Below are 27,861 nucleotides of genomic sequence, written 5' to 3'. Positions count from 1 at the left end.
TCTGTGTGAATGCTGGGTTTGGACAACTTCATTTTGGCAGGATTTTCGTCACAACCCCTCTCTTGCAGTTGTTTCCTCGTCCCAAGACAATTTTAGAAATGGCTGTACTCCATTCCCCATTAACCCCTTGGTGGATCCACCCAGCCCTTCCTGCTGTGACTCCTCTTTGCTCTGTAACCTCCCCCCAGTCCCTCCAGTGGCTTTTTGGGGTCCCTACAGGAAGCCTCAGATGAGGGTGGTTAAAACCCAGATCTGGAGTTCTCTGTGGGGCTGGAGGTGCCACAGAAGCCACACTGACTTTTCCCCTGGTTTATTGTATTTATACAGGGAATTAAAGCCCACTGATTGTGCTCTGTGTGAATGCTGGGTTTGGACAACTTCATTTTGGCAGATTTTCTTCACAACCCCTCTGTTGCAGAGTTGACCTGGCAGTTGTTTCCCTGTCCTAGGACAATTTTAGGAATGGCTGTACTCCATTCCCCATTAACCCCTTGGTGGATCCACCCAGCCCTTGCTGTGACTCCTCTTTGCTCTGTAACCTCCCCTCCAGTGGCTTTTTGGGGTCCCTACAGGAAATCTCAGATGAGGGAGGTTAAAACCCAGATCAGGAGCTCTCTGTGGGGCTGGAGGTGCCACAGAAGCCACGCTGACTTTTCCCCTGGTTTATTGTATTTATACAGAGAATCAATGCCCACTGATTGTGCTCTGTGTGAATGCTGGGTTTGGAGAACTTCATTTTGCCAGGATTTTCTTCACAACCGCTCTCTTGCAGTTGCTTCCCCATCCCAAGACAATTTTAGGAATAGCTGTACTCCATTCTCCATTAACCCCTTGGTGGATCCACCCAGCCCTTCCTGTGACTCCTCTGTAACCTCCCCCCAGTCCCTCCAGCAGTGGGAACCAGTTTCCCAGTGATTCCCAGGGGAAAGGGCTGGCAGAGAGCCTGGAACTGAGACTTGTGTGCAAAGAAGTCACATCATTTTCCTTGCATGGGAAAATGTCATCTCTTTGTCGTCTCTTTTAGTGACATTCAAGCTGTTCCTGGTGGTGGCTTTCTGCAGGGAGATTCTGTCAAGGTGCAGGTGAGAATCTGAATTGGGAGTGGTGTGAGGGCTGGAACAGCTCTGGAGATGAGCTGGGGGTGTTCAGCTGGAGAAGAAAAGGCTCTGAGGGCACCTTAGTGTCCTTCCAGCTTATAAAAGGGCTTAGAATGAAAATGGGGATTTTCTACTGCCTCCTGTAGTGACAGGACAAGGGACAACACAATCTGAGAGAGGACAGGGTTAGATAGGACATTAAAATGAAATATTTCACCATGAGTGTGGTAAAGCCCTGGCACGGGGTGCCCAGAGCAGCTGGGGCTGCCCTGGATCCCTGGCAGTGCCCAAGGACAGAGGTTGGAGCACCCTGGGACAGTGGAAGGTGTCCCTGCCATGGCAAGAGCTTTAACCCAAACCAGGCTGTGATTGTGTGACAACCCACCAAACAGCCAGCGGTTCCTTATCAGGAGCGATCTTATCTGCAGCTAATTCCCCTTTGTGAGAGTGAACGAGCTGTGACACCACAGATGCTCAGTTACCCTTTGTTTTTAGGATTTTTCTGTGGCAGATCTGCTGGGCTCTGGGTTAGGCACCCAATAGAGGTGATCTGCTGGCTCCTTAACAAAATGTCACCAGCTTCCTAAAATCTTGGAAATAAGAACCTGGGGGAATCTTGGCAGTGCTGCCCTGACTGTGACATGGCAGATGCTGTTACCCTTTGTTTTTAGGATATTTTTGCAAGCAGACCTGCTGGGCTCTGTTGGGAAGTCACCCAGTAGAGGTGATCTGCTGGCTCCTGGTTGGAGCATGTTCACTCCATGATTAAGATGTCACCAGCCCCTAAAATCTTGGAAATGAGAAGTTGGGAGAAGTTTGGCACGGCTGCCCTGACTGTGACACAGCAGATGCTCAGTTACCCTTTGTTTTTAGGATTTTTCTGTGGCAGATCTGCTGGGCTCTGGGTTAGGCACCCAGTAGAGGTGATCTGCTGGCTCCTTAACAAAATGTCACCAGCCCCTAAAATCTTGGAAATGAGAACCTGGGGGAATCTTGGCGCTGCTGCCCTGCCCGTAGCTGTGGCTGCAGTGCCTCAGTGGGATTTTCCTGCCTCCAGCAGCCCCATAATTCACTGTACACCATCCCCATGTCCCTTTGCTGCTCCCCTGTCAAATCTCACTCCTGACTCAGCACAGGGGAGGCTGCTCTGCCTTCAGTTTGCTGCTAATTGTCCCAATTTGTGTCGATAACAAGTCAGATACAATCCTGGGCCAAGGGAGAGCAGTCAGGTGGAAAAGCTGACCCGTCTGCCACTGTGTGCTGGGTGCAGAGTGCCTGGCACTGGGAAAGGCTGCTGGCCTCCTTTCATCAAGCAGGAGTTATTTGCAGCTGTTCTCAGGGGGAAAAGCCCCAGTTGGTGTGTGTGTGTTTCCCAGCTGGAGTGATGGAGCACAGGGAGTTCAGCAGTGCTTCAGGGCTCTTCCCAAGGGAGTCTCAAAGTATTCAAGTCTTTCAGAAATGGACAGTTTTATGTTTCTTATTTCATTACAGGGAATTAATTTTTTTTTCAACAAATAAGTCACTTAGCGAATCTATGCATATTTATATTCTAAATTTTATCTTTGGCAAAATAAAGCTGTTAAGACTCCTGTTGAACTCAAGCTGGAGTCACATTTTAATGCCAATATGGCAATCTGCTGCCTTACTCTGCTCCTTGTCTCAGAATAAACTGTGTGTAAAACCAACTTTATTGAAATAAAACTCTTCAGCTGTTTCTGTGATTTAGCAGCAACTTAGGAGAGGTTCAAGCAGCAGTAAAATGATTGAGGTGCTGGCTTGTGGTTCTCTGGTAAGGTGCTGTCCTTTGCTGTGTGTCCCAGCATCATTGTTAGGAAAATTAATCCACAAACACCAGAAGTTTATGTCCAAAAAGGAGACAGAGGAGTCCTTTGACTTTATTTGAGTAAAGGGAGAGGCCATGGGGCATCTCTCAAATTTTTGGAGGATGCAGCCTCGTTTTTATCCCAATTTCCCACATTTCCCTCTCTCTTTCCCCATTGCCTGAGGTACTTGAGAGGTAAAAAATTCCCTAAATACCTGATACCCTCTAATGTATAATCCTCCTGTTAGGAAAATGAATCCACAAACACCAGAGGTTTATGTCCAAAAAGGAGACAGGGGAGTCCTTTGACTTTATTCCAATAAAGGGAGAGGCCATGGGGTGTTCTACTGGGATCTCAGATTTTTGGAGGACTCAGCCTCCTTTTTATCCCAATTTCCCAAATTTCTCTCTCTCCCCATTTCTGAGGTACTTGAGATGTTCAGACTTCCCAGAACACCTGATACAAAGATTTCCTTCTAATGTATAACCCTCCTGTTAGAAAAATTAATCCACAAACACCAGAGGTTTATGTCCAAAAAGGAGACAGAGGAGTCCTTTGACTTTATTGGAATAAAGGGAGAGGCCATGGGACATTCTACTGGGATCTCTCCCTTTATTCAGATAAAACCAGAAAGGACTCCTCTGTCTTCTTTTTGGACATAAACCTCTGGTGTTTGTGGATTCATTTTCCTAACACTCCCTTTTAATTTTTAATTGTTATGGAATTTAGAGGTTTTTCTTCCCCATTGTTTCTTTCATCTTTCAATGTCTAATTTCATTTATTTGTAAAAGCAGATCTCTTTTTCCATTCATCCTTCCCATTGTTTCTTTTCTCTCCCAGTGCTGGTTTTCTCTACCAGCAGCCCCACAGCTTGTTTGGAAGGACAAATCCACCATTCCTCTCACCATCCTCATGGATTGTTGAGCCATTTGGCACAGCTGGCTGCTCTCCTGCTCAGCTTGGTGCTCTCCACTGGGCAGATACAGAGTTTGGTGAAGTCCCAAGGGGCTCTGAGGCTCTCTGCTCCTCCCTGTGCCAACATGGGAACAATCCAGGCCCAGTTTAGCAGAATTCCAAGTGCTGGGTACCTGAAAAGCCCAGCACAGCAGGGAGGGTTTGCAGTGGTGATGTTTGGTTTGCAGTTTCCTCCTCTGGCTCTGTGCAGAGCTGCTCTTGTATAAACGTGCTGTGGATTTGGTGGAGTTGCTGAGGCGGTGGCTCCCACTAGACCAGCCAGAGCTGGGGAATAAAATTCCTTTTTATTTTTTTGAATGTAGGTCATAGAGAAGCAGCTGCCATGTTGCAGGAGGGGTGACTGGGGAGGTTGTGGCAGGCTGTGTCGGGCTCTGTGGTGTCTGTTTCATTTCCAAGCTGTTCATGGGAGGTTTTGAGGTTTATCTATGAAGCAAACACTGCCGTGGTTTCTCTTGGCTGCCATGAGATGGTGGTGGGAGCATGAGGTGTTCATCCCCATCCCGCTCAGCCAAGTGACAACCTTGGATTTTGATGTACAGGAGGTGACAGAATTGCTCTCTTTTGGCTTCTCTCTCCTTCCCTGAGATGGCCATGAGAGTGATATTTGGGTCAGCTGCCTCCAGTGTGTCATTTTCTTTTGCCACTCATCCCTGTGAGCACAGAGGAGGAGCCCTGGGGAAACGCTGTGGAGCTGTTGGCTGTGCTGGAATCGGGTGTAGTTAAAGGGGTGTTGTGGTTATCTGAGTCTCTGAGCACACCCAGCCAGGGAGGGCTCTCTGATGCCTGAATGGAGCTGTGTGGAGTGAGGATGGCCTTCCCCAGAGCTGCAGGATCCAGGTAAGCACATGGATGTGCAGCCTGTCCCTCTGTGCTTCCCAGGGATGGAACACCCAGAGGTGCTCTGTGTTCTGTTCTTCTTCCCTTTGGACCCTTGTGGGTTTTTCTGGGGAAGCAGATTGTTCCTTTTTGCCTTGCTGCAGACCCAGGGTTGTGGTCTGAGGTCCTGGGTGGGCTCAGGTGCTGCTCAGCTGCTGGGTTTGCTTTGTCCAGGCTCTGCTCACCCCAGGTTTCAAGGCCTGGAGGTCTCTGATGCCTGACTGGAGCTGTGTAGGAATGAGTTTGGCCTTCCCCAGAGCTGCAGGATCCAGGTAAGCCAATGGATGTGCAGCCTGTCCCTCTGTGCTTCCCAGGGATGGAACACCCAGAGGTGCTCTGTGTTCTGTTCTTCTTCCCTTTGGACCCCTGTGGGTTTTTCTGGGGAAGCAGATTGTTCCTCCTTGCCTCACTGCAGGCTCAGGGTTGTGGTCTGAGGTCTGGGGTGGGCTTAGGTGCTGCCATTCCCTGTCTGTCACAGGTGGGTTTGCTTTGTCCAAGCTCTGCTCACCCCAGGTTTCAAGGCCTGGAGGTCTCTGATGCCTGACTGGAAGGGTGTAGGAGTGAGTTTGAACTTCCCCAGATTTTGATGCCAGGGAGCTGCAGGATCCAGGTAAGCACATGGATGTGCAGCCTGTCCAAAGGGTCCATTCCTGCTGCAGGATCCAGGTAAGGACATGGATGTGCAATGCCTGCCCCTCTGTGCTTCCTGTGGGTGCAGCACCCAGAGTTCTGAGTGTTCTGTGCCTTCTTCCCTTTGGACCCTTGTGGGGAAGCAGGATTGTTCCACCTTGCCTTGCTGCAGGCTCAGGGTTGTGGTCTGAGGTCCTGGGTGGGCTCAGCTGCTGGGTTTGCATTGTCCAGGCTCTGCTCACCCCAGGTTTCAAGGCCTGGGGGTCTCTGATGCCTGAATGGAGCTGTGTAGGAGTGAGTTTGGCCTTCCCTAGATTTGATGCCAGGGAGCTGCAGGATCCAGGTAAGCACATGGATGTGCAGCCTCTCCCTCTGTGCTTCCCAGGGATGTAAAACCCAGAGGTGCTCTGTGTTCTGTTCTTCTTCCATTTGGACCCTTGTGGGTTTTTCTGGGGAAGCAGATTGTTCCTTTTTGCCTCACTGCAGGCTCAGGGTTGTGGTCTGAGGCCCTGGGTGGGCTCAGGTGCTGGGTTTGCATTGTCCAAGCTCTGCTCACCCCAAGTTTCAAGGCCTGGAGGTCTCTGATGCCTGACTGGAAGGGTGTAGGAGTGAGTTTGACCTTCCCCAGAGCTGCAGGATCCAGGTAAGCACATGGGTGTGCAGCCTGGCCAAAGGGTCCAGCCCTGCTGCCCAGCAGTGCCTGTCCCTCTGTGCTCCCCAGGGATGCAGCACCCAGAGTTCTGTGTGTTCTGTGCCTTCTTCCCTTTGGACCCTTGTGACTCTGTCTGGGGAAAGAGAGTTGTTCCTCCTTGCCTTGCTGCAGGGCCTGGGGTCGTGGCCTGAGGTTTGGTGACTCCACCACCTCCATTCCAGAACTTTATCACTCTTTCTGTAAACAACTCTTTCCTAATATCCAACCTAAATTTCCCTTGGTGCAGTTTGAGGCTGTGTCCTCTGGTTGTGTCAGTGCCTGGAGAAAGAGCCCAGGCCCAGCTGAGCACAGGCACCTCTCAGGGGCTGTGAGAGTGATGGGGGCACCCCTGAGTCTCCTTTTCTCCAGGCTGGACCTGCCAGTTCCAGCACAACCCAGGGCTGCAGGAACCCAGTTCCTCCAGGAGCTGCTCAAACCATGTGGGCTCAGTGGTGGAGAAGAGCTGTGAGATGTTTGAGGCTGGAGGAGAGATGGTCATTCCCATCCTTTGGAAGGGCTGCTGATTGCTGAGTGTGTGTGCAGGGATTCAGGCTGACCCAAAACCCACAACAGGCCTCCAAAAATCTCCTGAGGTGACAGAGACTGTAGAGCCCAGTGTCCATTTCCCATGGTGTTGGGAAGGATGAAAGTTTGACAAGAAAGTCTCACAGATATGGATGCTCAGCAGAAATATTCTTGAATATAGAATTTGAAGGAAGAGTAGAAATAAAAGCAAGTCTTGATATAAAAGAATTGCTGAACCAGTCTTACTGGATAACCAAGGAGGCAAAGGGTGTGTGAATTAGAAGGAGTTTTTATGACTTACAGCAAAGGATAAACCCACCCCAAACAAAATGGTTTTACCAAGCAGAAAGAGCACAGGCAAACAAGCAAGTAGAAAAAAGGTCTCAGAATTTTCCACTGCAAGAAAACTGAAAAACGATTTCCAGGTTAAACTGTAATGGACTGACTTTGAGTGATTGGAGAACAGTAACATGAATATGGCAATTACAGTAGTTATGATAGGCTAGAGAAAAAAGTTAAGGTATAGATTGGTTCTACTGTATGAAGATGCTCAGCAAAGAAAAGTAAATAATGCATTGGAACCTAAACTAAGGGTCACTGGAGCTGACAGCTGTGGGCACAGCTCTGTCACCCACAACCCTGGGCTGCTGGAACATCTTGGATGGAATAAACTGCATTTTGGATACAATAAACTGCATTTTGGATACAATAAACTGCATTTTGGAGAGCCACCTGGAGTCCTGCATCTCTCATTCAGGCTCTTACACCATGGAACCTGTTGGCACTGCAGGTTCCTGCTCTGACATGAACTCTGGTCAGGCTCAGCTCATCCTGTCCTGGTCCTGCTGGGAGGGTCCCACTGTCCCTGCTGGTCTCAGGAGTCTCTGTGGTCAGGATGACCCCAAAATGGGTTAGAAATTCTCTTTTCCCAGCTGAAGAAGGACTCAGGATTCTTCTGTTCTGATTCTCAAAGTTGTTTATTATTTCTTATCTAGAACATTCTTTCTCTGACCTGCCAAGGTCTGTCTGGCAGGTTGGGTTGAGGCACACTGGTGTTATCTTGTATACTAAAAACTACATGTACATTATTTACAATAATTTCCCAGTATTCACCTATGTTAGACAGTGAGTTTCTACTCTAAACCAAGCCAAAAGTGCCACCATCACCCAGAAGATGGAGGCCAAGAAGAAGAAGGAAGAAGGACAAGGCATGCCCAAATCCCTCCATCTTGGCTTCTAAAAACTCAAATTCCTACTTTTATATCTTGTAACAAACTAACTATCATTGTACTTAAGCTTTCATTACTTGGAGAGCTTTCCATGGAGAGTGAGCTGTGGAATGGAGAGTTTTCCATGGAGAATGAGGAAAGGAATGGTGAGTTTTCCATGGAGAGTGAGCTATAGAATTGTGAGTTTTCCATGGAGAATGAGCCATGGAATGGAGAGTTTTCCATGGAAAATTAGGAGAGGAATGGTGAGTTTTCCATGGAAAATTAGGAGAGGAATGATGAGTTTTCCATGGAGAATGAGCTATGGAATGGAGAGTTTTCCATGGAGAATGAGGAGAGGAATGGAGAGTTTTCCATGGAAAATGAGCTATAGAATTGTGAGTTTTCCATGGAAAATGAGCTATAGAATTGTGAATTTTCCATGGATAATGAGCCATGGAATGGAGAGTTTTCCATGGAAAATTAGGAGAGGAATGGTGAGTTTTCCATGGAAAATTAGGAGAGGAATGATGAGTTTTCCATGGAGAATGAGCTATGGAATGGAGAGTTTTCCATGGAAAATAAGGAGAGGAATTGAGAGTTTTCCATGGAGAATGAGCCATGGAATGGAGAGTTTTCCATGGAAAATGAACCATGGAATGGAGAGTTTTCCATGGAAAATGAGGAGAGGAATGATGAGTTTTCCATGGAGAATGAGCTATGGAATTATGAGTTTTCTGTGGAAAATGAGGAGAGGAGTGGAGAGTTTTCCATGGAAAATGAGCTGTGGAATGGAGAGTTTTCCATGGAAAATGAGCTATAGAATTGTGAATTTTCCATGGAAAATGAGGAGAGGAATGGAGAGTTTTCCATGGAAAATGAGCTATAGAATTGTGAATTTTCCATGGAAAATGAGGAGAGGAATGGAGAGTTTTCCATGGAAAATTAGGAGAGGAGTGGAGAGTTTTCCATGGAAAATGAGCTATAGAATTGTGAGTTTTCCATGGAAAATGAGGAGAGGAATGGAGAGTTTTCCATGGAAAATTAGGAGAGGAGTGGAGAGTTTTCCATGGAAAATGAGCTATAGAATTGTGAGTTTTCCATGGAGGATGAGCTATGGAATGGAGAGATTTCCATGGACAGTTACTTGGTAATTTTTTCCAAGGGCTAAAACTGAAGGCACAGTGAGCCCCTTAGTCAGGGTCTGGAGTCCTGCAGGGGCAGCCAGAGGAATTTCCTGGATTTTTTTGGAGATTTCCTGGATTTTTTTTGGATATTTCCCGGGTTCTGCCCTGCCCTGCACACGCTGCCTCCTGCAGCAGCACTCTTGCTGGAGGTGCAGCAAAAGCAGCTCTGGGCCAGCACAAAACACGTCGTGATTTCATGGGAATGTTGTCACTGCGGGGGAGTGTTGCTAAAATTGTCACTTGGCTTCATGCTGGCAGTACCTGGAGGGCACGCCGAGGCGACCAGAGCTTCATGTCTTAGCTGCAAATTCCAGTTTATCTGTAAGCTCAGTGCTGCACTGGGGATATGTTGATTTTCAAATAGATACACACTTTGACATCTTGATTTTTTTGACAGCGTAAGAATCTTATTATATCCCTACCTCTTACCCATATTTTCCTGTTCTATTTATATCCCTCCCAGGAGCTGTGGTCTCATCATTCAGCGTGGGGTGGGTTGGTCTGGGAATCAGCAGAGCCTTGTTAGCATGCCTGGGATTGGAAGGCACCATTCACAAATGGTTTCCAAATTGACATTGACATTGTGGCTTTTTCCAAACCGTTCTGTGCTGTTGCCACGTGAGCCCTGCCAGATGACAGAGGATTTATTTGAAAGAGCACTGTGTTCTCTCCAAAAAGTCCCAGCTTTTTCCTTCCTAAAGATTCTACAAGATTAAAAATAAAATTCAGTGCTCTCTTCTTATTCCTTTTCATCTTTATTGCTGAAAATAGGAGTAAAAGTGGTGGGGTTTGAACTCATTTCCTTCACAGAGGAGAGAAGGGTGATAATTGTGAGTTGTGTTATCCCCACATCCTTGCTCTGGTGTCACTCAGGACAATGGAATTCCTGCTCAGGGAATGCAGGTGGATCAGCACAGCCCTCAGCAGGATTCAGGATTCAGAATGGTGCCTGGATCCTCTGTCACCAGGATCAGGATTCAGGATGGTGTCACCAGGATCAGGATTCAGAATGATGTCACCAGGATCAGGATTCAGAATGGTGTCACCAGGATTCAGGATTCAGGATGGTCCCTGGATCCTCTGTCACCAGGATTCAGGATTCAGAATAATGTCACCAGGATTCAGGATTCAGAATGGTGTCACCAGGATTCAGGATTCAGAATAATGTCACCAGGATCAGGATTCAGAATGGTGTCACCAGGATTCAGGATTCAGAATAATGTCACCAGGATCAGGATTCAGAATGGTGTCACCAGGATTCAGGATTCAGAATAATGTCACCAGGATCAGGATTCAGAATGGTGTCACCAGGATCAGGATTCAGAATGGTGTCACCAGGATTTAGGATTCAGAATGGTGTCACCAGGATTCAGAATGGTGTCACCAGGATTCAGGATTCAGAATAATGTCACCAGGATTCAGGATTCAGGATGGTGTCACCAGGATCAGGATTCAGGATGGTGTCACCAGGATTCAGGCACCATTCCAATGCCAGCTCTGGCCACAGCTCTCTGCTTTCTTGAGCACTAAAGTCTTAACTCATTTTCCAGGAAAGGAACCCCTCTGCTTCCTCAAAAGTACTTGTAAATCATGTAATTTCTTACTTTTCAATGTAAATGAGATCTGAATGAATAATGCTAATTATTCATTCATCCTAATTCAAACACTATTTTAATTAGCCTGTAGGCTCAATTTCACTTTCATGCAGCATGAAACCTCTTTTGATTAACAACAGAATTGCCATGCATTTCTTCTTTTTTTTCCCTGCTCAGCACATGTCTTTTTAAACTGCTTAAAAACAAAACAAAACAAATAAATCATTAATAAATTAATCAAATTTCTGTAGCATGACCTGGGAAGACATAATTTAGAGAGGAAAAAAAGTCTTCTGTGGATATATTCATTCTCCTTGAGGCTGTGAAGCCTTCAGAGAAGCCTTGTCTGAGGAGCTGCTGGTGAAATATGAAAATTTAGGGACCCTCCAACACTCCCTGCCATCAAAGGGCAGGGACACCTTCCACCAGTTTGTACTGGGATGGGGCTGAGGGGCTCCAGTTTGTACTGGGCTCAATCCAAGGGGCTCTGGTTTGTCCTGGGATGGATCCAAGGGGCTCCAGTTTGTACTGGGATGGATCCAAGGGGCTCCAGTTTGTACTGGGATGGATCCAAGGGGCTCCAGTTTGTGCTGGGATGGAGTCAGAGGGTTCCAGTTTGTGCTGGGATAAAGTCAGAGGGTTCCAGTTTGTACTGGGATGGATTCAGAGGGCTCCAGTTTGTACTGGGATGGATTCAAGGGGCTCCAGTTTGTACTGGGATGGATTCAGAGGGCTCCAGTTTGTACTGGGATGGATTCAAGGGGCTCCAGTTTGTACTGGGATGGATTCAGAGGGCTCCAGTTTGTACTGGGATGGATTCAAGGGGCTCCAGTTTGTACTGGGATGGATTCAGAGGGCTCCAGTTTGTGCTGGGATGGACTCAAGTGGCTCCAGTTTGTACTGGGATGGAGTCAAGGGGTTCCAGTTTGTACTGGGATGGATTCAGAGGGCTCCAGTTTGTACTGGGATGGATTCAAGGGGCTCCAGTTTGTACTGGGCTGGGGCTAAGGGGCTCCAGTTTGCACTGGGCTCAATCCAAGGGGCTCTGGTTTGTACTTGGATGGAGTCAGAGGGTTCCAGTTTGTACTGGGATGGATTCAAGGGGCTCCAGTTTGTACTGGGATGGATTCAAGGGGCTCCAGTTTGTACTGGGATGGATTCAAGGGGCTCCAGTTTGTGCTGGGATGGATTCAAAGGGCTCCAGTTTGTACTGGGATGGAGTCAGAGGGTTCCAGTTTGTACTGGGATGGAGTCAGAGGGTTCCAGTTTGTACTGGGATGGATTCAATGGGCTCCAGTTTGTACTGGAATGGATTCAATGGGCTCCAGTTTGTACTGGAATGGATTCAAGGGGCTCCAGTTTGTACTGGGATGGATTCAAGGGGCTCCGGTTTGTACTGGGATGGATTCAAAGGGCTCCAGTTTGTACTGGGATGGAGTCAGGGGGCTCCAGTTTGTACTGGGATGGATTCAAGGGGCTGCAGTTTGCACTGGGATGGAGTCAGAGGGTTCCAGTTTGTACTGGGATGGATCCAAGGGGCTCCGGTTTGTACTGGGCTCAATCCAAGGGGCTCCAGTTTGTGCTGGGATGGATTCAAGGGGCTCCAGTTTGTGCTGGGATGGATTCAAGGGGCTCCAGTTTGTACTGGGATGGAGTCAGAGGGTTCCAGTTTGTACTGGGATGGATTCAAAGGGCTCCAGTTGGTGCTCGGCTCAATCCAAGGGGCTCCAGTTTGTGCTGGGCTCAGTCCAAGGGGTTCCAGTTTGCACTGGGATGGAGTCAAGGGGCTCCAGTTTGCACTGGGCTCGGTCCAAGGGGCTCCAGTTTGCACTGGGCTGGGCCCAGTCTGTGCCAAGACAAGGCCAGGAGATGGCTCCCCAGGTGTTTGGGATTTCACAGCCCTGAATGAGGCTGCCTTGGCACCCACCTGGTGCTGCCCTCCAGGTGCCCTCCATCTCAGGGGAATGGGGACACTGCTGGAACATTTTCATTTCCTCCTGCCCCACTGCTGTCCCTGCCACACCTCAGCTGTCCCATCCATGGGCTGGATTTGGAGCATTTACAGTAACTGCTGCTGCACAGTGCAGTTCTTCCCACCTGAGTGGCAGGAGGTTATTGCTGTTTGAGGAGAAAGCTGAAAGGAGGTGAAAATTTGAGTGTTAAAATGTTTAAATTCACAGCCAGCCCCCCATGGGCTGGGCAGAGGAGAGGGCACACCTGAGGGGCCATTCCCAGCTGTGTTAACTCCAGAAATTCTCCACCTGAAGCTCATTTCTTTTTTCCCATGTAGCTGCTCCAAATTTTTCTTCATTCTCTCTGGATGTCAGAGCCTGCAAAGCTTTAATTCAGGAGCCAGCCCACTGTCACAGATAAACCTCCTGATATTTCATCATGGATCCTGCCTGCTCCAAGGAGCCTCCTCAGCTGGAAGTGCTGAAATGAACTTATGACAAATACAAGAAATGAAAGTCTCTCTCAAATGCACTTTCTGGCATGACTTAAATGAGCTGAAATTGCTGACATTCTGCCTTCCTCAGATGCGTGTCAGTGTCCATAGACTTTTCTTTCAAACATTGGAAAATTATTGAGTTAAATGTTGCCAGAAACAGCAGCTGCAGGAGCCTGGGTGTACGTTGGGTGAAGGTTACTGTGATGTGGCTGGGTGCTGCAGAATGAGCCCCTCTGACCTTGGCTGATCCCAAACACAGAAGGATCAGACAGAGGAAAGGCAGAATGAGCCCCTCTGACCTTGGCTGATCCCACAGAACGGAAGCAATTCCACTTGCAAGTTCTTGGGTTTGTTCTGCCTTGAATTTGGATGGGCTGAACCTTTCCAAGACTTAATGACTGTCATTTTGCTTGAACCAAAACATTTCCTTAAAGACCAGGAAGTTCTTTGCCTGCTCATGGGTGCTCCTGTGTTTGTCCCAGCAGTCAGGGCTAGGACTAAATGGACAAAGTGACATTTTCTTGGCAAAGACAATCAGCTCTTGGGCAGCTTCAGAGCTCCACAGCCAGGACCCACTAATTGGTTGTTAAATTGGGTAAATCCTCCTGAGCCCCAGCATATATCTGTGCATGGCACTCTGTGCATTGATAAAACTGCTGGAATTCAGGTTGGGAATCACAGGAATGATTCCTGTGGTGTTGTTGGTACCTGTCTGCAGGTAGAAAATGCACTGTGAAAAGCTGGCATGTACCTTGAAGAAATTTCTTAGATGGGATGCAGCAGCTTGTCTAAAAGTAAAGATTCTCTCACTGAAATCTGTGCTCATTTCAAACTTCCCTGTCCTTAACTCCTGAGGAATGTGACAGAATATGAAAATTTAAAGGCTGGTTCCTGCTGTTACTCCAAATTTACATTGGCAACAGTGGTTAATTAATTTCAAATTTACTCAGTAGTTTACTTTCAGTGATAAGTGTGGTCCTGACATTTTCAGAGAATAAGAATTAGCCTCTTAAACTCTGTGGGTTTTGTCTTGTTTTCAGTTGATGAATCCTGAGGGGGAGGATGTGCCTGTCCTGTTGGTGCCCAGGGTGATGAGATGTGGTGGCAGAGGGGTTTTGGGGTCCTTCCTCTCTGTTAACCTCCTGTTCCAGATGTGGGGTTCACCTGCCTTTGCTGCCCATTGCCCTTCTCACCCCCAGACTCACTCCCTCATCTGAACCCCAAATATGAGTGGGAAATGTGGGGTGTCTGAAGCACTGTCTCATCCCACTAACACAAAATTCAAGTGCTCTTGGGTGCCTTTCTGAAATGGGGGTGCCAAGCCCTTGCTGTAGGAAGGGACTGATCTGGGACTGGCACCTCTGGTCTCTTTGCCTGTTAGAAATGTGTTATTTCAGCCATGGTTGTATGGAATGATGGCAGCAGGGATTGCAGTCAGTGCTGTATGGAGTGATGGCAGCAGGGAGAGCTTGGATGGAAGCCTTGGGAGCATTGCCTGCACCTCTGATAGCTGTTATCTATGGAACACATCTGATTCAAACATGTCTTTCTTCAGGGCAGAGTGCAGGTGGCCTGTCCACCTGAGGGAGGGCTGGGGATTTTTGTCCTAATTGGTAATTTTAATGACACATCATCATCCTGACTCATTGCTGTTGGGATTCACTTTCATTTTCCTCCTATGTTTCCCAACTAAACAAATTGATCTTTGTAAATCACTCACTTTTAGGCATCCTCCCTGTCCCTCAGCTGGTTTTGAGCCTCCTGTCCCCACTCTCTGATGCTGGAGCAAGTGCTGAAGGATGCAGCCGCAGGCGCCCGGGGCTGTCTCGCTAACAAGGAGGTAAGATCACCCCCTGGCTGCTGATTGCAGGTGACACAGCCACTATCAGCAATACTGGAATATGAATCCCAATATTGCCAGTTAGATTGTGCCTGGGCTGGTCTGACCCTCGCTGCTGAGCCAAAGGTGGCATCTGCAGTGTATCACCCCAGAGACACCTTTAGCTTGCTGGTGGTTGCAGCTGGGCACTAAACAAGTCCAGGCTTTTCAGGGACTCCGTTTACCTCAGGAAGAAGACTTCAGGCAAAGGTGAAGAGAAAAAAGGAGAGGATTCTGCTGGAGGGTTTAATATCCAGAGGTTTATTCCATGGTGACACAGGTCTGAATCTTGGGAAGAACCCCAACAGAATCACGCGCACATGGCGTGGCTTCACCTTTTAAGCTCAGGGGGAGGGGAGGGGACAGGTGAGCCACCAACCAGGTGGGGGGGGCGGGGTCTCAAGGGATGAGGGACACCTAGACAGGCCAATGACCTCTGGGCCTGAGGGACATCCTTTGAACTTGACCAACCACACCACGCCTTGTTGGAATGTTAATCCTGATTGACAGGACTCACTCAGCGTGGGGGCAAGGGGGGAGGGAGGGGCGTGTAGGCACACCTGGGTAAGGGACCCGGGACCCAGAAGTCTAAACCAGGACATTACAACACACTCCAACACTCCCTGACACCCTGATCCTTCAGGGGCCTCATTCCCTTCCCTGTTAGCAGAGCACCCACAGCAACCTCTCCTCCTGTTACAAAACTGCTCCTCAGCTGCCCTGAGTGTGCTTCAGGCACCGGGGCTGTTCCAGCCTCCCCAGCAATCCGTGGTTTTCTGTACTGGTAACTCCCATCTCCAGTTCTCAGCCTGCAGACTCGTGTCCCATGAGCCCATTTCCCAGCTGGGCTTGGGAAGATCAGCCTGGCTGCCAGGGATTTTCAGAGCTGCTGGAATTATGGAGCTGATCTTGCACCTAATATGGGAATCATTTGTCAAGACTTTTGTTACTTCTGATCACTTAATATGGCTTTTTTTAATACTCCTCTGTGCTATTTTTTTTCTCCCACTGTCATGAAGGGATAAATCAAATGTTCTGCACAGCCCATCCACAGCATATCCCTGCTCTTGGCTTTTCAGTGAAACACTGAATTCCACCAGAGGGAGATCACATTGATATCCTTTAATTCTGCATTGCTTTCATCTCCTCACATTTAATTATTTTGCTTATAAACAACCCTGTAGTTACGTGGAAGAAGTTGAATAGTTCCAAGAATTAGTTTTCCTCCAGTCTCCTGGAATTTCTTCAGATTAAGCATAAGAATTCTTAATTTTTATTGTAAGAATAACAGTTTCTTCAGGTTAAGATCAGAGTGCTGGAGATTTTTCCAGTTCTGGGTTCAGGATCTGTCACCAAATGTTTTTTCGATGTAATAATTTCTTTTAATAATCTTTATGTCAAACTGATGCTTGACATCATTCAGAGTCTGAAAGATGCCTCATCCCTTGTTGCTCTAACAGTGTCCAACAGTGTTTTATCAGTGTCACTCCTTGGAGCTCCAGGAGAGCCTGCAGTGTTGCTGGGGTTGCCAGACAGGAGTTTCCAAGGCTGCGATTTTTACTGTTAGGATTGCAAATTTAGTCCTGGGATGGTTTGGGGTGGAAGGGACCTTGCAACCCATCCAGCGCCACCCCTGCCATGGCAGGGACACTTCCACTGCCCCAGCTTGCTCCAAGCCCGCTCCAACCTCGAACACTCGGACGCTTCCAGGGGTGCAGGGGCAGCCCCAGCTTCTCTGGGCAACGTGGGCTCTGCAGGCATTGGAATTTGGCAGGGCAGCCCCTGGCAGGCTGTGCCAGCCCCTGGCAGGCTGTGCCAGCCCCGGCAGTTCCGGCGCTCGCTCGGCTCCTGCCAGCGCCCTCCCTTCTCCCCTCAGCCCCCCCCACTCACTGCTCCTCTCAAAGTTTTGACAGGTAACTCTTCCCAACCAGGTTTTCACTGCAGAATCCACGCTGAAAGCTTTTCTGACCCTGGGAGGAAGGGTTTGAGCCTCCCAGAGGGGCTGGACCCAAATCCATCCACAGGATAGTTAGGAGCTCCTTGGCCCAGCCCTGTCCTTAGGCTGGCCCTGCAGGGTGACACTGCTCAGGGCGACACCAGGTTGTCCTGCCTTTGCATCACAGGTGGGCTGGGCCATCCCTTCCTGAATTAGGACAGCAGTGTGTCCCATGGGTTCTGGCTGAGACCCTGATCACCAGCCCAGGCTTTAACAAATTCAAATAAACCCTTTTCTCAGTGGCCAACAGCACCCAAAAATCTCATAGGTGCTTGTCTTCCCATCCACTGTGCTTTGGAGTCTTCAGCTTCCACTTTAAATGTTTTTATCCACCTGTGACATACAGAACGGCTGTGTGTCTGTCTTGGGCTGGGGAGTAGCTTTGGGAGCACTTTTAAAATGAAATTATACTGAACTATAAATGAAATTATACTGAACTGTTACTTTTTCTTCCAGCAGATTCCTCAAAAGCCTGCGGTGGAGACGTAGGATCTTCAAGCAAATCCTGGCAGCTGGATCCCGATAGCAGGTGGTGGTCACAAACATGGAGGGCTGTTGGGTGTAAAAGTTGAGTTTGAACCATTTAGGCTCGAGCTGATAAACTCATAAATATGTGGGGGCTCTGTTTGTTTTTTTAGATAAACTCATTTGACCACCATGAGTTGGAGTTTCCTGACCCGCCTGTTAGAGGAGATCCAGAACCACTCAACCTTTGTTGGCAAGATCTGGCTGACGGTGTTGATTGTGTTTCGGATCGTCCTGATCGCCGTGGGAGGAGAATCCATTTATTACGATGAGCAGAGCAAGTTTGTGTGCAACACGGAGCAGCCGGGCTGCGAGAACGTCTGCTACGACTCCTTCGCTCCTCTCTCCCACGTCAGGTTCTGGGTGTTCCAGATCATCCTGGTGGCCACTCCCTCGGTGCTCTACCTGGGCTATGCCATCCACAAAATCGCCAGGATGGTGGAGCACAGCGAGGCCAGCAGGAGAGCCAGGAGGAGGAGCCTGCCCATCCGCTGGAAACAGCACCGGGGCTTGGAGGAAGCTGAGGGTGACCACGAGGAAGATCCCATGATGTACCCTGAGATCGAGGTGGAGAGCGTCAGGGAGAGCAAGGAGAAGCAGAGCCCGGCCAAAGCCAAGCACGACAGCCGGCGGCAGATCCGGGAGGACGGGCTCATGAGGATTTACGTCCTGCAGCTCCTGGCCAGGGCCCTGTTTGAGGTTGGCTTCCTGGTGGGGCAGTATTTCCTCTACGGCTTCCAGGTGAGCCCCGTGTTCGTGTGCAGCAGGAAGCCCTGCCCGCACAACGTCGATTGTTTCATTTCCAGGCCGACGGAAAAAACCATTTTCCTGCTGATAATGTACGGCGTGAGCTGCATGTGCCTGCTCCTCAACGTCTGGGAGATGCTGCACTTGGGCTTCGGCACCATCCGCGACACCTTGAACGCCAAGAAGAAGGAGATGGTTGACTCTGGGACCTTTAACTACCCCTTCACCTGGAACACCCCCTCAGCTCCCCCGGGCTACAACATCTCCCTGAAGCCAGAGCAAATGCAGTGCACGGAGCTGGCCAACGCCAAGATGGCCTACAGGCAGAACAAAGCCAACATAGCTCAGGAACAGCAGTATGGCAGCAACGAGGACAACATCCCCAGCGACCTGGAGATCCTGCAGAGGGAAATCAAAGTGGCTCAGGACCGCCTGGACCTCGCCATCCAGGCTTACAACAACCAAAACAACCCCAGCAGCTCCAGAGGGAAGAAATCCAAAGCTGGCTCCAACAAAAGCAGTGCCAGTAGCAAGTCAGGAGATGGGAAGAACTCGGTCTGGATTTAATGTTGGCTCAGTTGATATACTGTGGTTTTTTTCCCCCTAGTTTATCATAACCAGCAGTCCCATGAATAATGGCTTCCATTAAGGGAATATTTGACTCTGCTGATTTTCAGGGATACCGTTGGCTCGTGATTCAGCCCCAGAAAGGGTTTATACACTGACTCTAGGACTTTAGAACTTTATTCTTTTGTCTTCCAAGTCAGGAGACAAATAGGTATATTTAATTCATTCTCATTGAACGGTTTATGCTGTATGTACAGTATTATAGTACATTTATTATGCACAATTTTTTTTGTATTTGTACACTGGATCTGATGTTACACTTTTTATATCAACAAGGACAAAGCAATGGATAGCCATTAGTATTTTGTTAATTTTATTATTGTTGTCTGCAGTTATGTCATTGTTCTTCCTTGTTTTCCAAGTAAAACTTTTTATAAAACTTTTCTATGCTGCGTTTCCAAAGTGCCTTGAATGTGGAGTCTGTGGGCAGCTCATGGGTGGGGAAAGATTTGGGAAACCTCTGTCAGTGGTGCTTCTTTACTAAATTAATGTGCTGCTTGCAACCTGGAAGTGTCATCCCAGAAGCTCCTGTGTCCTACAGGCTCTTTCCTCTATGGAAAATGAATTATAGGAAAAATATGTGTGTGTGTAGGGAGCAGGAGTGGCAGCTGTGGGGCAGAGAGGGCTCAGGGCTCCTCAAACACAGCAGAAAGGAGGAGGCACTTCAAATTCCTGCAGAACATCCAGGAAAAAACTGAATAAAAATTCCTGCAAAACATCCCGGAAAAAACTGAATGGAAATGTCTGCATTCAGTAACTCAGCGTGTTCCTGTGAGAGTGATGGGAAGAGAAATTTGTGAGGCCTTCTGTTGTGTAACACCCTGTGCCCAGGGGCAGGCAGTGCTACCTTTTGGGGAGGATTCCTGTGCTTTCCCAATTAATGGGGTCAGCTGGAGCCCTGGTGAGTGTGGGATCCCCTCCCTCTCCTGCAGCAGCACACACGGCTCCTCTCAGAATATCAATGATTCTGCCTTATTCCAGACCCCTCTTCCTTCCCTTCTGTCCAAGTTTTGTTCAGACACAGCAATATGTATAATTTAGCTTTCTGCTTGACAGACCAGCCCGACCTGGCATTCTGTGGGTTTGGCATTCAACTTGAATTTACAATTAGCAGAAGGGGAGTGAGGGACTGATGCCTTTGGCTCTGTCTTTCTGGCAGGGAGCCGGCTCTGCTGGGAGAGACACTGATAAATGTCTCTGCTTTCTGCTGCTATTTATAAGGGATTCAGGACCTTGCTCTGCTCCCTGTTTTTTTTCAGGTTTCCATGCATTTTAATATCTTTTAGGGGCCTGTTTCAAGCAGGATTGTTCTCTTTCAAGGCTACCTCTGTCCCTCCTCAGATCTGGGTCAGGAGCAGGATTCATCCCAGAAGGATTGGGGTGGGAAGGGACCTTAAAGAGCCTCTCATTCCACCCCTGCCATGGGCAAGGAGCCCTTTCACTATCCCAGGGTGCTCCAAGAAATGTCCAGCCTGGCTCTGGTCACTTCAGGGATGCAGGAACAGCCACAGCTGCCCTGGGCAGCCTGGGAGCACTGAGGGATGAGGACACAGATACATCCCTGCCCTCTCCCTGTCCCTCAGAGCATCCAGGGGCAATCCCCACATTAAATTCACTCCAAGGGGACATCAGCATGTCCTTGCTGTCCCCTCTGCCCGAACACCTCCTGTAAATGGGTGTTGTGCTGACTTGTTTTGCTCTGTTTTCCCTCAGGGACAGCAGGCAGGCCTGGCATGGATCCAGACTATCCCTGAGCAACCCTGCTGTGCCCAGAGCCAGCACAGCCCCTGTGGGCGCCCCTCTGGAGCTGGGGGCACCCTGAGAAGGGAATTGCCCCCCTGGCCTCTGGCACTGCCCCCTGGCTGCTCCGGGGCTGGAGCAGAGCCGGGGTGGCGGCTCCAAGGAAGTGTGAGTGCCCCAGGCCGTGTGTGGCAAGCGGATGTGGGCAGGGCTGGCCCGCTGAGCTGTGTGGGCCAGGGCAGCTCTGCTGTTGTGTTTTGTGTTCCTCTGATTGAACTGGCCCGGAGAAAGCCACAGTGGTGGGCAGGGGCTGTGAGTGTGGCTGGGGAGCTGGGTGGAAACCGGGTCTGAAAATATGAGGGAGAGACCTGGAGCCTGGAGGGAAGCAGGGCTGGAGGCCTCAGGGCGCTCATCACCCCCAGCACTCCAGTTCCTCTCTTCAGTGTCCCTGAAATCTCTTCAGTGCCCCAAAAAGGTGACATTTAACCCCATGTGCTGCTTTGGGAGCAGCCCTTCCCCAGTGAGAGCAGGGAAAGTTCTCACTGCTCTCTTCCCAATCTATAGCAAATTCTGTCAAGGACTTAAAGCAGGCTCCCACCTGCTTTTGTGTTATTTTGTGTGAAGTCCTGTGGGCTTCTGCCCACCCAGTGAACCCCTGTTAATGAGCAGAGTGTCCAAAATATTCCAACCCCAGTGCTGGATTCATTCTGAAAATCCCAACTAATGGAGTTGTTTCTGTTGCTGCTTTTTATTTTCACTTTCATTGTGTACCAAGTGCACATTTGGGTTGGAGCTGAGCGTGTGTTGCTGGTTGTGGGGTCTGTCCCAGCTCTGTTCTGGCTGTGGCTGGTTTTGGAATATCAGACTTTGTTTTTCCTTTTGAAAAAAACCCCAATAATTTACTTTAAAATGCTCTTGCTTTGGCTTAATTGAAATAAACATCCAGGAGAGACTTTGGGACAAAAAAATGCTGGATGGAATTTGGATTTGTGGTGACATTTAAAAAAATTGTATTAAATCCAGTGGATTACTCCAGTCTGAGTGAGATGGCTTCTTTTTTCCAGCAATAGATTATGGGAGGGAGGGAGAGGGATATTTAGCTATTTGTCTTAGAGCCACAATTTGGAATTTTTTTAGATGTGACCTTATTTAGGTCAACAAATAGCTCAGAATGAGATGAGAATAGGATGAGAACAACCACATTAGAAATGGGAAAACCCACCAAGCTGGGAGAAGGTGGCAAAGAGGGAAATCTGCATTTCTGCATACGGATGAGAGGCGGGCAGGGTTTGCTGCCCCGCTTGTGGCTGTCACCGGGTGGCTCCGCTCGGTGTCCCCGCTGTCCCCTCGCTGCCAGCCTGGCCCCGGGCTGCGGAAGGAGGCGCGGGCTGTTTGTCCTGCCCGCAGCTGGCACCGAGCTGGGTTTGATTCCGGAGGTTGGAACAAGAGCTGTTTGTCCGGAGGGAGGAAAGGGCAGCGGGGCAGGAGGGGCGGCGGCCACCCAGGCCAGCTCCAGCAATGACAAATTCTCTTCTCTCCACTGCCAGGGCGGCCCAAAGACTGCACAGCCTGGGAGAGGGGGTGCTGGGGCTCTACCCACATCTTCAGCTGGGGTTAAAATAATTTCAGGCATTCTCACTGGGAATTTGCTGTTCAACAGAGGCTTCTGACCCTGAAACCAAGAGGCTTCTGTACCTAAATCCAAGACGTTTCTGGCCCTGAAACCAAGAGGCTTCTGACCCTAAAACCAAGAGGCTTCTGACCCTAAAACCAAGAGGATTCTGACCCTAAAACCAAGAGGCCTCTGACCCTAAAACCAAAAGACTTCTAAACTTAAAACCAAGAGGCTTCTGTACCTAAAACCAAGAGGCTTCTGACCCTAAAACCAAAAGGCTTCTAAACTTAAAACCAAGAGGATTCTCTACCTAAAACCAAGAGGTTTCTGACCCTGAAACCAAGAGGCAACCTCTAAAATCGAGAGGCTTCTGACACTAAAACCAAGAGGGCCAGGGAATGCCTTTTCCAGCTCCTTGCCTGACCAAGGCAGCACCAGCCCGAGCCATGGTTCCAGTACAGGGATAACTGGGGCCGGGGCTGCTGCTGGACCGTGCAGGGACCGCTGGGATTTGGGCTCCTGCTGCTCCCAGACCCCCCCTTTACACACTGGGTGAGTCCCTGCAGGCAGCCACAAACTCCAGCTCAGCCTTGCCCTGGTGAGATTTAGGGTCAGAAGTCTCGGGGTTTTAGGTACAAAAGGCTCTTGGTTTTAGGGTCAGAAGCCTTTTGGTTTAAGGTCAGAATCCTCTTGGGTTTAAGGTCAGAAGCCTTTTGGTTTTAGGTACAAAAGCCTCTTGGTTTTAGGTACAGAAGCCTCTTGGGTTTAGGGTCAGAATCCTCTTGGTTTTAGGAGCAGAAGCCTCTTGGTTTTAGCCACAGAAGCCTCTTGGATTTATGGTCTGAAGCCTCTTTGTTTTAGGGTCAGAAGTCTCTTGGTTTTACGGTCAAAAGCCTCTTGGTTTTAGGTACAGAAGCCTCTTTGTTTTATGGTCAGAAGCCTCTTGGATTTAGGGTCAGAATCGTCTTGGGTTTTGGGTCAGAAGTTTCAGAAGTTTCTTGGTTTTAAGGTCAGAAACCTCTTCATTTTAGGGTCAGAAATCTCTTGGTTTTAGGATCAGAAACCTCTTGGTTTCAGGGTCAGAAGCCTCTGTTGAACAGCAAATTCCCAGTGAGAAGGTCTGAAATTATTTTAACCCCAACTGAAAATGTGGGTACAGCCCCAGCACCCTGCCCTGGTGACACATTCTGGGGGACAATGGTCGGGTAGAATCCCATCCACCCTGTGGTGGTTGTGGCTGATCCTGTGTCAGGAGGAGAAGCAGAGGTCAAAGCTGGGATCACACCCAGCGCTGCAGCTGTGGGCAGATGTGCAGAACCGCTGGAGGTGCCCCTGGGTGTTTGTGTGGCCTCCAGCTGCAGCTCCAGGAGGGAGCAAAGCAGCTCCCAGGGGTCCCTGTCCCATCTGCCAGCCCTGGGAGGATGCCTGGGGCGCCTGAGGAGCCCTCCCAGCACCACACGTCTAGACGTGGTCCCAGAGGAGCCTTCGTGGTGCCCGCTGACAGCTCCACGTGCTTTTCCTCTGCTGGGAAGGGAGGGTGAGGGTAAAAATCCTCTCTGCAGAGTGATTTTCCCTTTGGAGGCATAGGTTGGCTGTTAAATATTGTTAACGTTAAATGTTCCTGCCTGTAGTTCTGCTACGCTTTTGTGGAAGTGTGTTACATTCCTGGAGCTTGGTTTGTGAATAATTCAGGAATTCCTGCTCCCAGGAACACGATTTGCTGCTGTGAGGCTCCATCCAAAGGAGCTGTTCATTGAGGTGTGCTCAGAGCCTGATCCCTGTGAATGGGACCTGGAGCAGCTCCTGAAGGGCAGAGCCGTTTGCTCGAGTTAAAGGATGCTCTGTTAATCCAAAACTCGCTGTAATCCACCCTCCAAAGCAGCAGGGGAAGGAGCCTGAGGGCTTCTGCTCCCGGGGAAATTGTCATTCATTTTCTGTGTATCACAGGAGGCTCCAAATACCAGCTCATCATTGCTGGGCAAATGACATTTTGTTTTCTGCAGCGTGACATTCTCGCTGTTGTGTAAATTCCATGTTGATAGCCGGGCAAAATGCCTTGGAGGCAGGATTTAAAGACATCTGATCAGTGCTTTCTGGGACTCGGGAGCCATTTCTGTGCTGGCCAGGATTTGCTGTCCTCCTCCCTGTTGTTTTTATTGGACAGGATGTTCTGGTGACTCTGGGGCAGAGGACACAAGGAGTGGAGCTGTGGTGTTTTCTGGTGTTTTTTGGAAGGAAATGATGAATCTGACTCCATGTTCTTAGAAGGCTGATTTATATTTTATTATATTATATTATATCATATCATATCATTACATTACATTGCATTACATTGCATTACATTGCATTACATTAATAGAATACTATATAATATATAATTTTATTTATTCTATAGAATATATAGAATTCTTATATAGAATATCCTATATATTTGATAGAATATATAGAATATATAATATGTAATTTTATATATTCTATATAAAATATAGAATGTTTCATATATAAAAATATATATACTACATATATTATATGTAGTATATTCTATATTTTATATAGAATACTATATAATATACCGTATATAATAATAAATAAAAGATCACATAATTAATATTTATTAATATTAATTTTAATAATAATTATTTATTATATTATCTACTATATAAAGATAATATAATTAATAATATTAATAAAATAGTATAATAATAAATATAAAAATATATACACTATGTATATAATATATAGCATTCTATAATTATATATTTTATATAAATACTATAAAACTATACTAAAGAATAGAGAAAGGATACAGACAGAAGGCTACAACAAATGATAATGAGGACTTGTGACTCTCTCCAGAGTCTGACACAGCTTGGCACTGATTGGTCATTGAATCAAAACAATTCACATGAAATCAATAAAACAACCATCTGTTGGTAAACAATGTTCAAACCACATTCCAAAGCAGCAAAACACAGGAGAAGCAAATGAGATAATATTGTTTTCATTTTTCTCTGAGGTTTCTCAACTTCCCAGGAGAAAAATCCTGGATTTTTCAGAAAATGTGACAGTGACAGTTGAACTGGGGTGAGACTGGACGTTCCTTAAAAAGTTCTTTTCAACACAAACCAGTCTGATTGTGATGGTTTTATATCTCTGATATCTATATAATACACATAATATAATAATCTCCAGCTCTCCTGCAGGTGCTGCTGCCTTCAAAGAGAGTTAAAGGAAGTTTGGGACCCTCCCAGTGCCAGGAAAAGCGGTGGTGACAGAGGCGCTGCTGCTGCAGACAGGTAAGAACAGAGTGAGGAAATGGGGAGTGGGGCTGAGCAGGGTGAGGGGAGCCTGGCAGGGCTGAGAACAAACCCAGATGCATTCTCTGCCCCTCAGAAAAAGTGAATTTATTGAGTGGAATGCAGGGAGAGAGGCACAGAGAGGGGAGCAGAGGATGAGCCCGTGAGGGGATGCTGAGCAGTGAACCCCACCTGGTGCTGCTGGGCAGGCTGGGAACAGGAATAAATCAACAACCTCACCCTGAAGGATGGAGATGTGTGCTGAGAGACAGAAAGGGGGAGAGCCACAGGACCTGGGATTGCCCCAGAATTTCCTTTGGCAGTGTCTCCAAGAGGTCCCTGGTGTTGTCCCCTGTGCACAGAGGAGGGGACAGCCCATGGCTCAGCAGGGTGGGATTGAATCACTCAGGGACACTCTGTGTGACTCTGTGCCCAAGGCTGAGGTCTCAGAGGTCTTTTCCAGCCTCAAGGACTCCGTGATTCCGTGGAATGAAATCCTGGTTTAACTGTTGCCTCTGAAATCTGATTTCTTTTCCCCTCTTGCCTTCTGGATGGAGCAGCACAAGGAGCCTGCTGGGTTTTTAACAAAGCAGTGCATTAGGATGCTCTGCAGTGCTCAGATTCAGCCATTTGGGGTATTTGGCTGTCCGGGGAAGGAAGGGGAGGATCCCTGTGAAGAAAGGAGAGTCAGAGCAGGGCGAGGAGGGAGTTACATAAAATTCCCTGACCTGGAGGCTGAGGCACCACCGACATCCCAGAGCGGAGAGCCAGGACCTCGGGAGACCTGACTGAACAAACTGCTCATTCTGAATTCCCAAAGAGCAGGAAGAAAAGCTCAGGAAATGGGGAAAACAAACCCTCCCTTTGGGTTAAAGCAAGCTGGGATGGCACGGGCTGGGAGCTGGGAAAGAGCTCCAAGGGATGCCTGGCTGTAAGAGCCTGAATGAGAGATGTGGGATTGCAGGTGGCTCTCCAAAATGCAGTTTATGGTGTACAAAATGCAGTTTATTGTATCCAAAATGCAGTTTATTGTTTATTATATACAAAAGGCAGTTTATTATATACAAAATGCAGTTTATTCCATCCAAGATGTTCCAGCAGCCCAGGGCTGTGGGTGACAGAGCTGTGCCTACAGCTGTCAGCTCCAGAGACCCTTAGTTTAGGTTCCAATGCATTCTATACTTTTCTTTTGGTTCCAGTGCATTCTATACTTTTCTTTGCTGAGCATCTTCATACAGCAGAACCAATCTATACCTTCACTATTATCTCTAGCCTATCATAGCTACTGTAGTTACCATATTCATGTTACTGTTCTCCAATCACTCAAAGTCAGTACATCACAGTTTAAGCTGGAAGTTGTTTTTCAGTTTTCTTGCAGTGGAAAATTCTGAGACCTTCTTTCTATTAACTTGTTTGCCTGTGCTATCCTTCTGCTTGGTAAAAAACATTTTGTTTGAGTTGGATTTATCTTTGCTCTGATTAATAAAAACCCCTTCTAACTAACACACCCTTTGCCTCCTTGGTTATCCAGTAAGACTGGCTCAGCAATTCTTTTCTTCTACATCAAAATTTGCTTTAATTTCTATTCCTTCTTCAGATTCTATATTTAAAAATCTTTCTGCTAAGCATCTGTGAGGCTTCCTTGTCAAACTTTCATCCTGGCAGCGCAGGGGTTAAAGCGAGCTGTGCTGACACGGGCTGTGAGCTGGAAAAGAGCTCCGAGGGATGCCTGGCAGCAGGACAGCGCTCCTTAAAGGGCATTGGGAGATGCTGCTGCCCGCTCCAGCCGGGGATTTGGGTTTCCCCCGTTTTCCCCGGGAATTCTGCGCCCTCCCTCCGGAGCTGGCGACGTTAAAGGACACCAAAGCCTTCAGTGCTGTTTCCGGGCCATTGGCCGGTGAAAATCCTTCCTTTCCCCGATCGTCTGGGCTCCAGCAGCGCTGGTGTGACTGAGCTTTGACCCCGAGCTCCGTCCCGCTGGGATCCCCGGGGCCCTGGGGCTGCTCCTGCTCCTCAGTCCCTGAGCTCACCCCGGGCTCTGCTCCTCTTTCCTGTTGGGGAAGATGAACCAGGAAAGCCTTATCAATATGATTGTCTGGCAAAAGATTTTGAGAATATAGAAACTGTCAGCGAGATTGAAATGAAAGCAAGCTTTGAGATACCTCAGTTACTGAACAACTGGAAAACAATGGTGTGGCCGCTGAAGGTGATCCCCTTTTGATGGAACAACACCCTCTGCTTGCAGACAGGCCCAAGGGTCAGAGCAGACCCTGCAGCTTGGCAGAAGGGGCCCAAAGAGGAGTTTGTAGGGTTTAAAATGTAACACAGTGTGGCAATGTAATGATTCTTATAGGCTGTATGGAAATGCTATAGGATTTGT

General features: G+C 48.3%; 1 protein-coding gene and 1 long non-coding RNA gene across 11 annotated transcripts in view; both read left to right on the top strand.

Annotated features, from left to right (window-relative positions):
- GJC1 (gap junction protein gamma 1) overlaps positions 1-21,584 on the top strand; it is a 39,456-nt gene extending 17,872 nt beyond the window's left edge. For 4 of the 9 annotated variants that reach the window (XM_074557457.1, XM_074557463.1, XM_074557458.1 and 1 more), the window contains exons 2-4: positions 14,783-14,896; positions 17,391-17,460; positions 17,570-21,584. In XM_074557457.1, coding sequence (XP_074413558.1) covers positions 17,589-18,770 — 1,182 coding nt within the window. In that variant the 5' untranslated portion in view covers positions 14,783-14,896; positions 17,391-17,460; positions 17,570-17,588 and the 3' untranslated portion in view covers positions 18,771-21,584. Of the gene's footprint in view, positions 1-878; positions 1,083-14,782; positions 14,897-17,387; positions 17,461-17,569 lie in introns of those variants that run through there. The other 5 variants (XM_074557464.1, XM_074557465.1, XM_074557466.1 and 2 more) reach the window with 3 other exon arrangements.
- A 3,439-nt stretch (positions 21,585-25,023) lies between these two features.
- Positions 25,024-27,451, top strand: LOC141731526 (uncharacterized). Of its 2 annotated transcripts, none has more exons than XR_012583578.1 (3): positions 25,024-25,269; positions 25,378-25,481; positions 27,079-27,451. It is a non-coding gene; the product is annotated as an uncharacterized LOC141731526 (long non-coding RNA). The 2 variants fall into 2 exon arrangements; XR_012583577.1 differs by having other exon boundaries at positions 25,025-25,269; positions 27,147-27,451.
- The last annotated feature ends 410 nt before the right edge of the window (positions 27,452-27,861 follow it).

This window comes from Zonotrichia albicollis, chromosome 23, assembly GCF_047830755.1.
Source record: "Zonotrichia albicollis isolate bZonAlb1 chromosome 23, bZonAlb1.hap1, whole genome shotgun sequence".
In the NCBI taxonomy this organism is placed as follows: Eukaryota; Metazoa; Chordata; class Aves; order Passeriformes; family Passerellidae; genus Zonotrichia; species Zonotrichia albicollis.
Note: the sequence above shows the minus strand (reverse complement) of the source record. Positions and strands in the feature narration are given on the sequence as shown.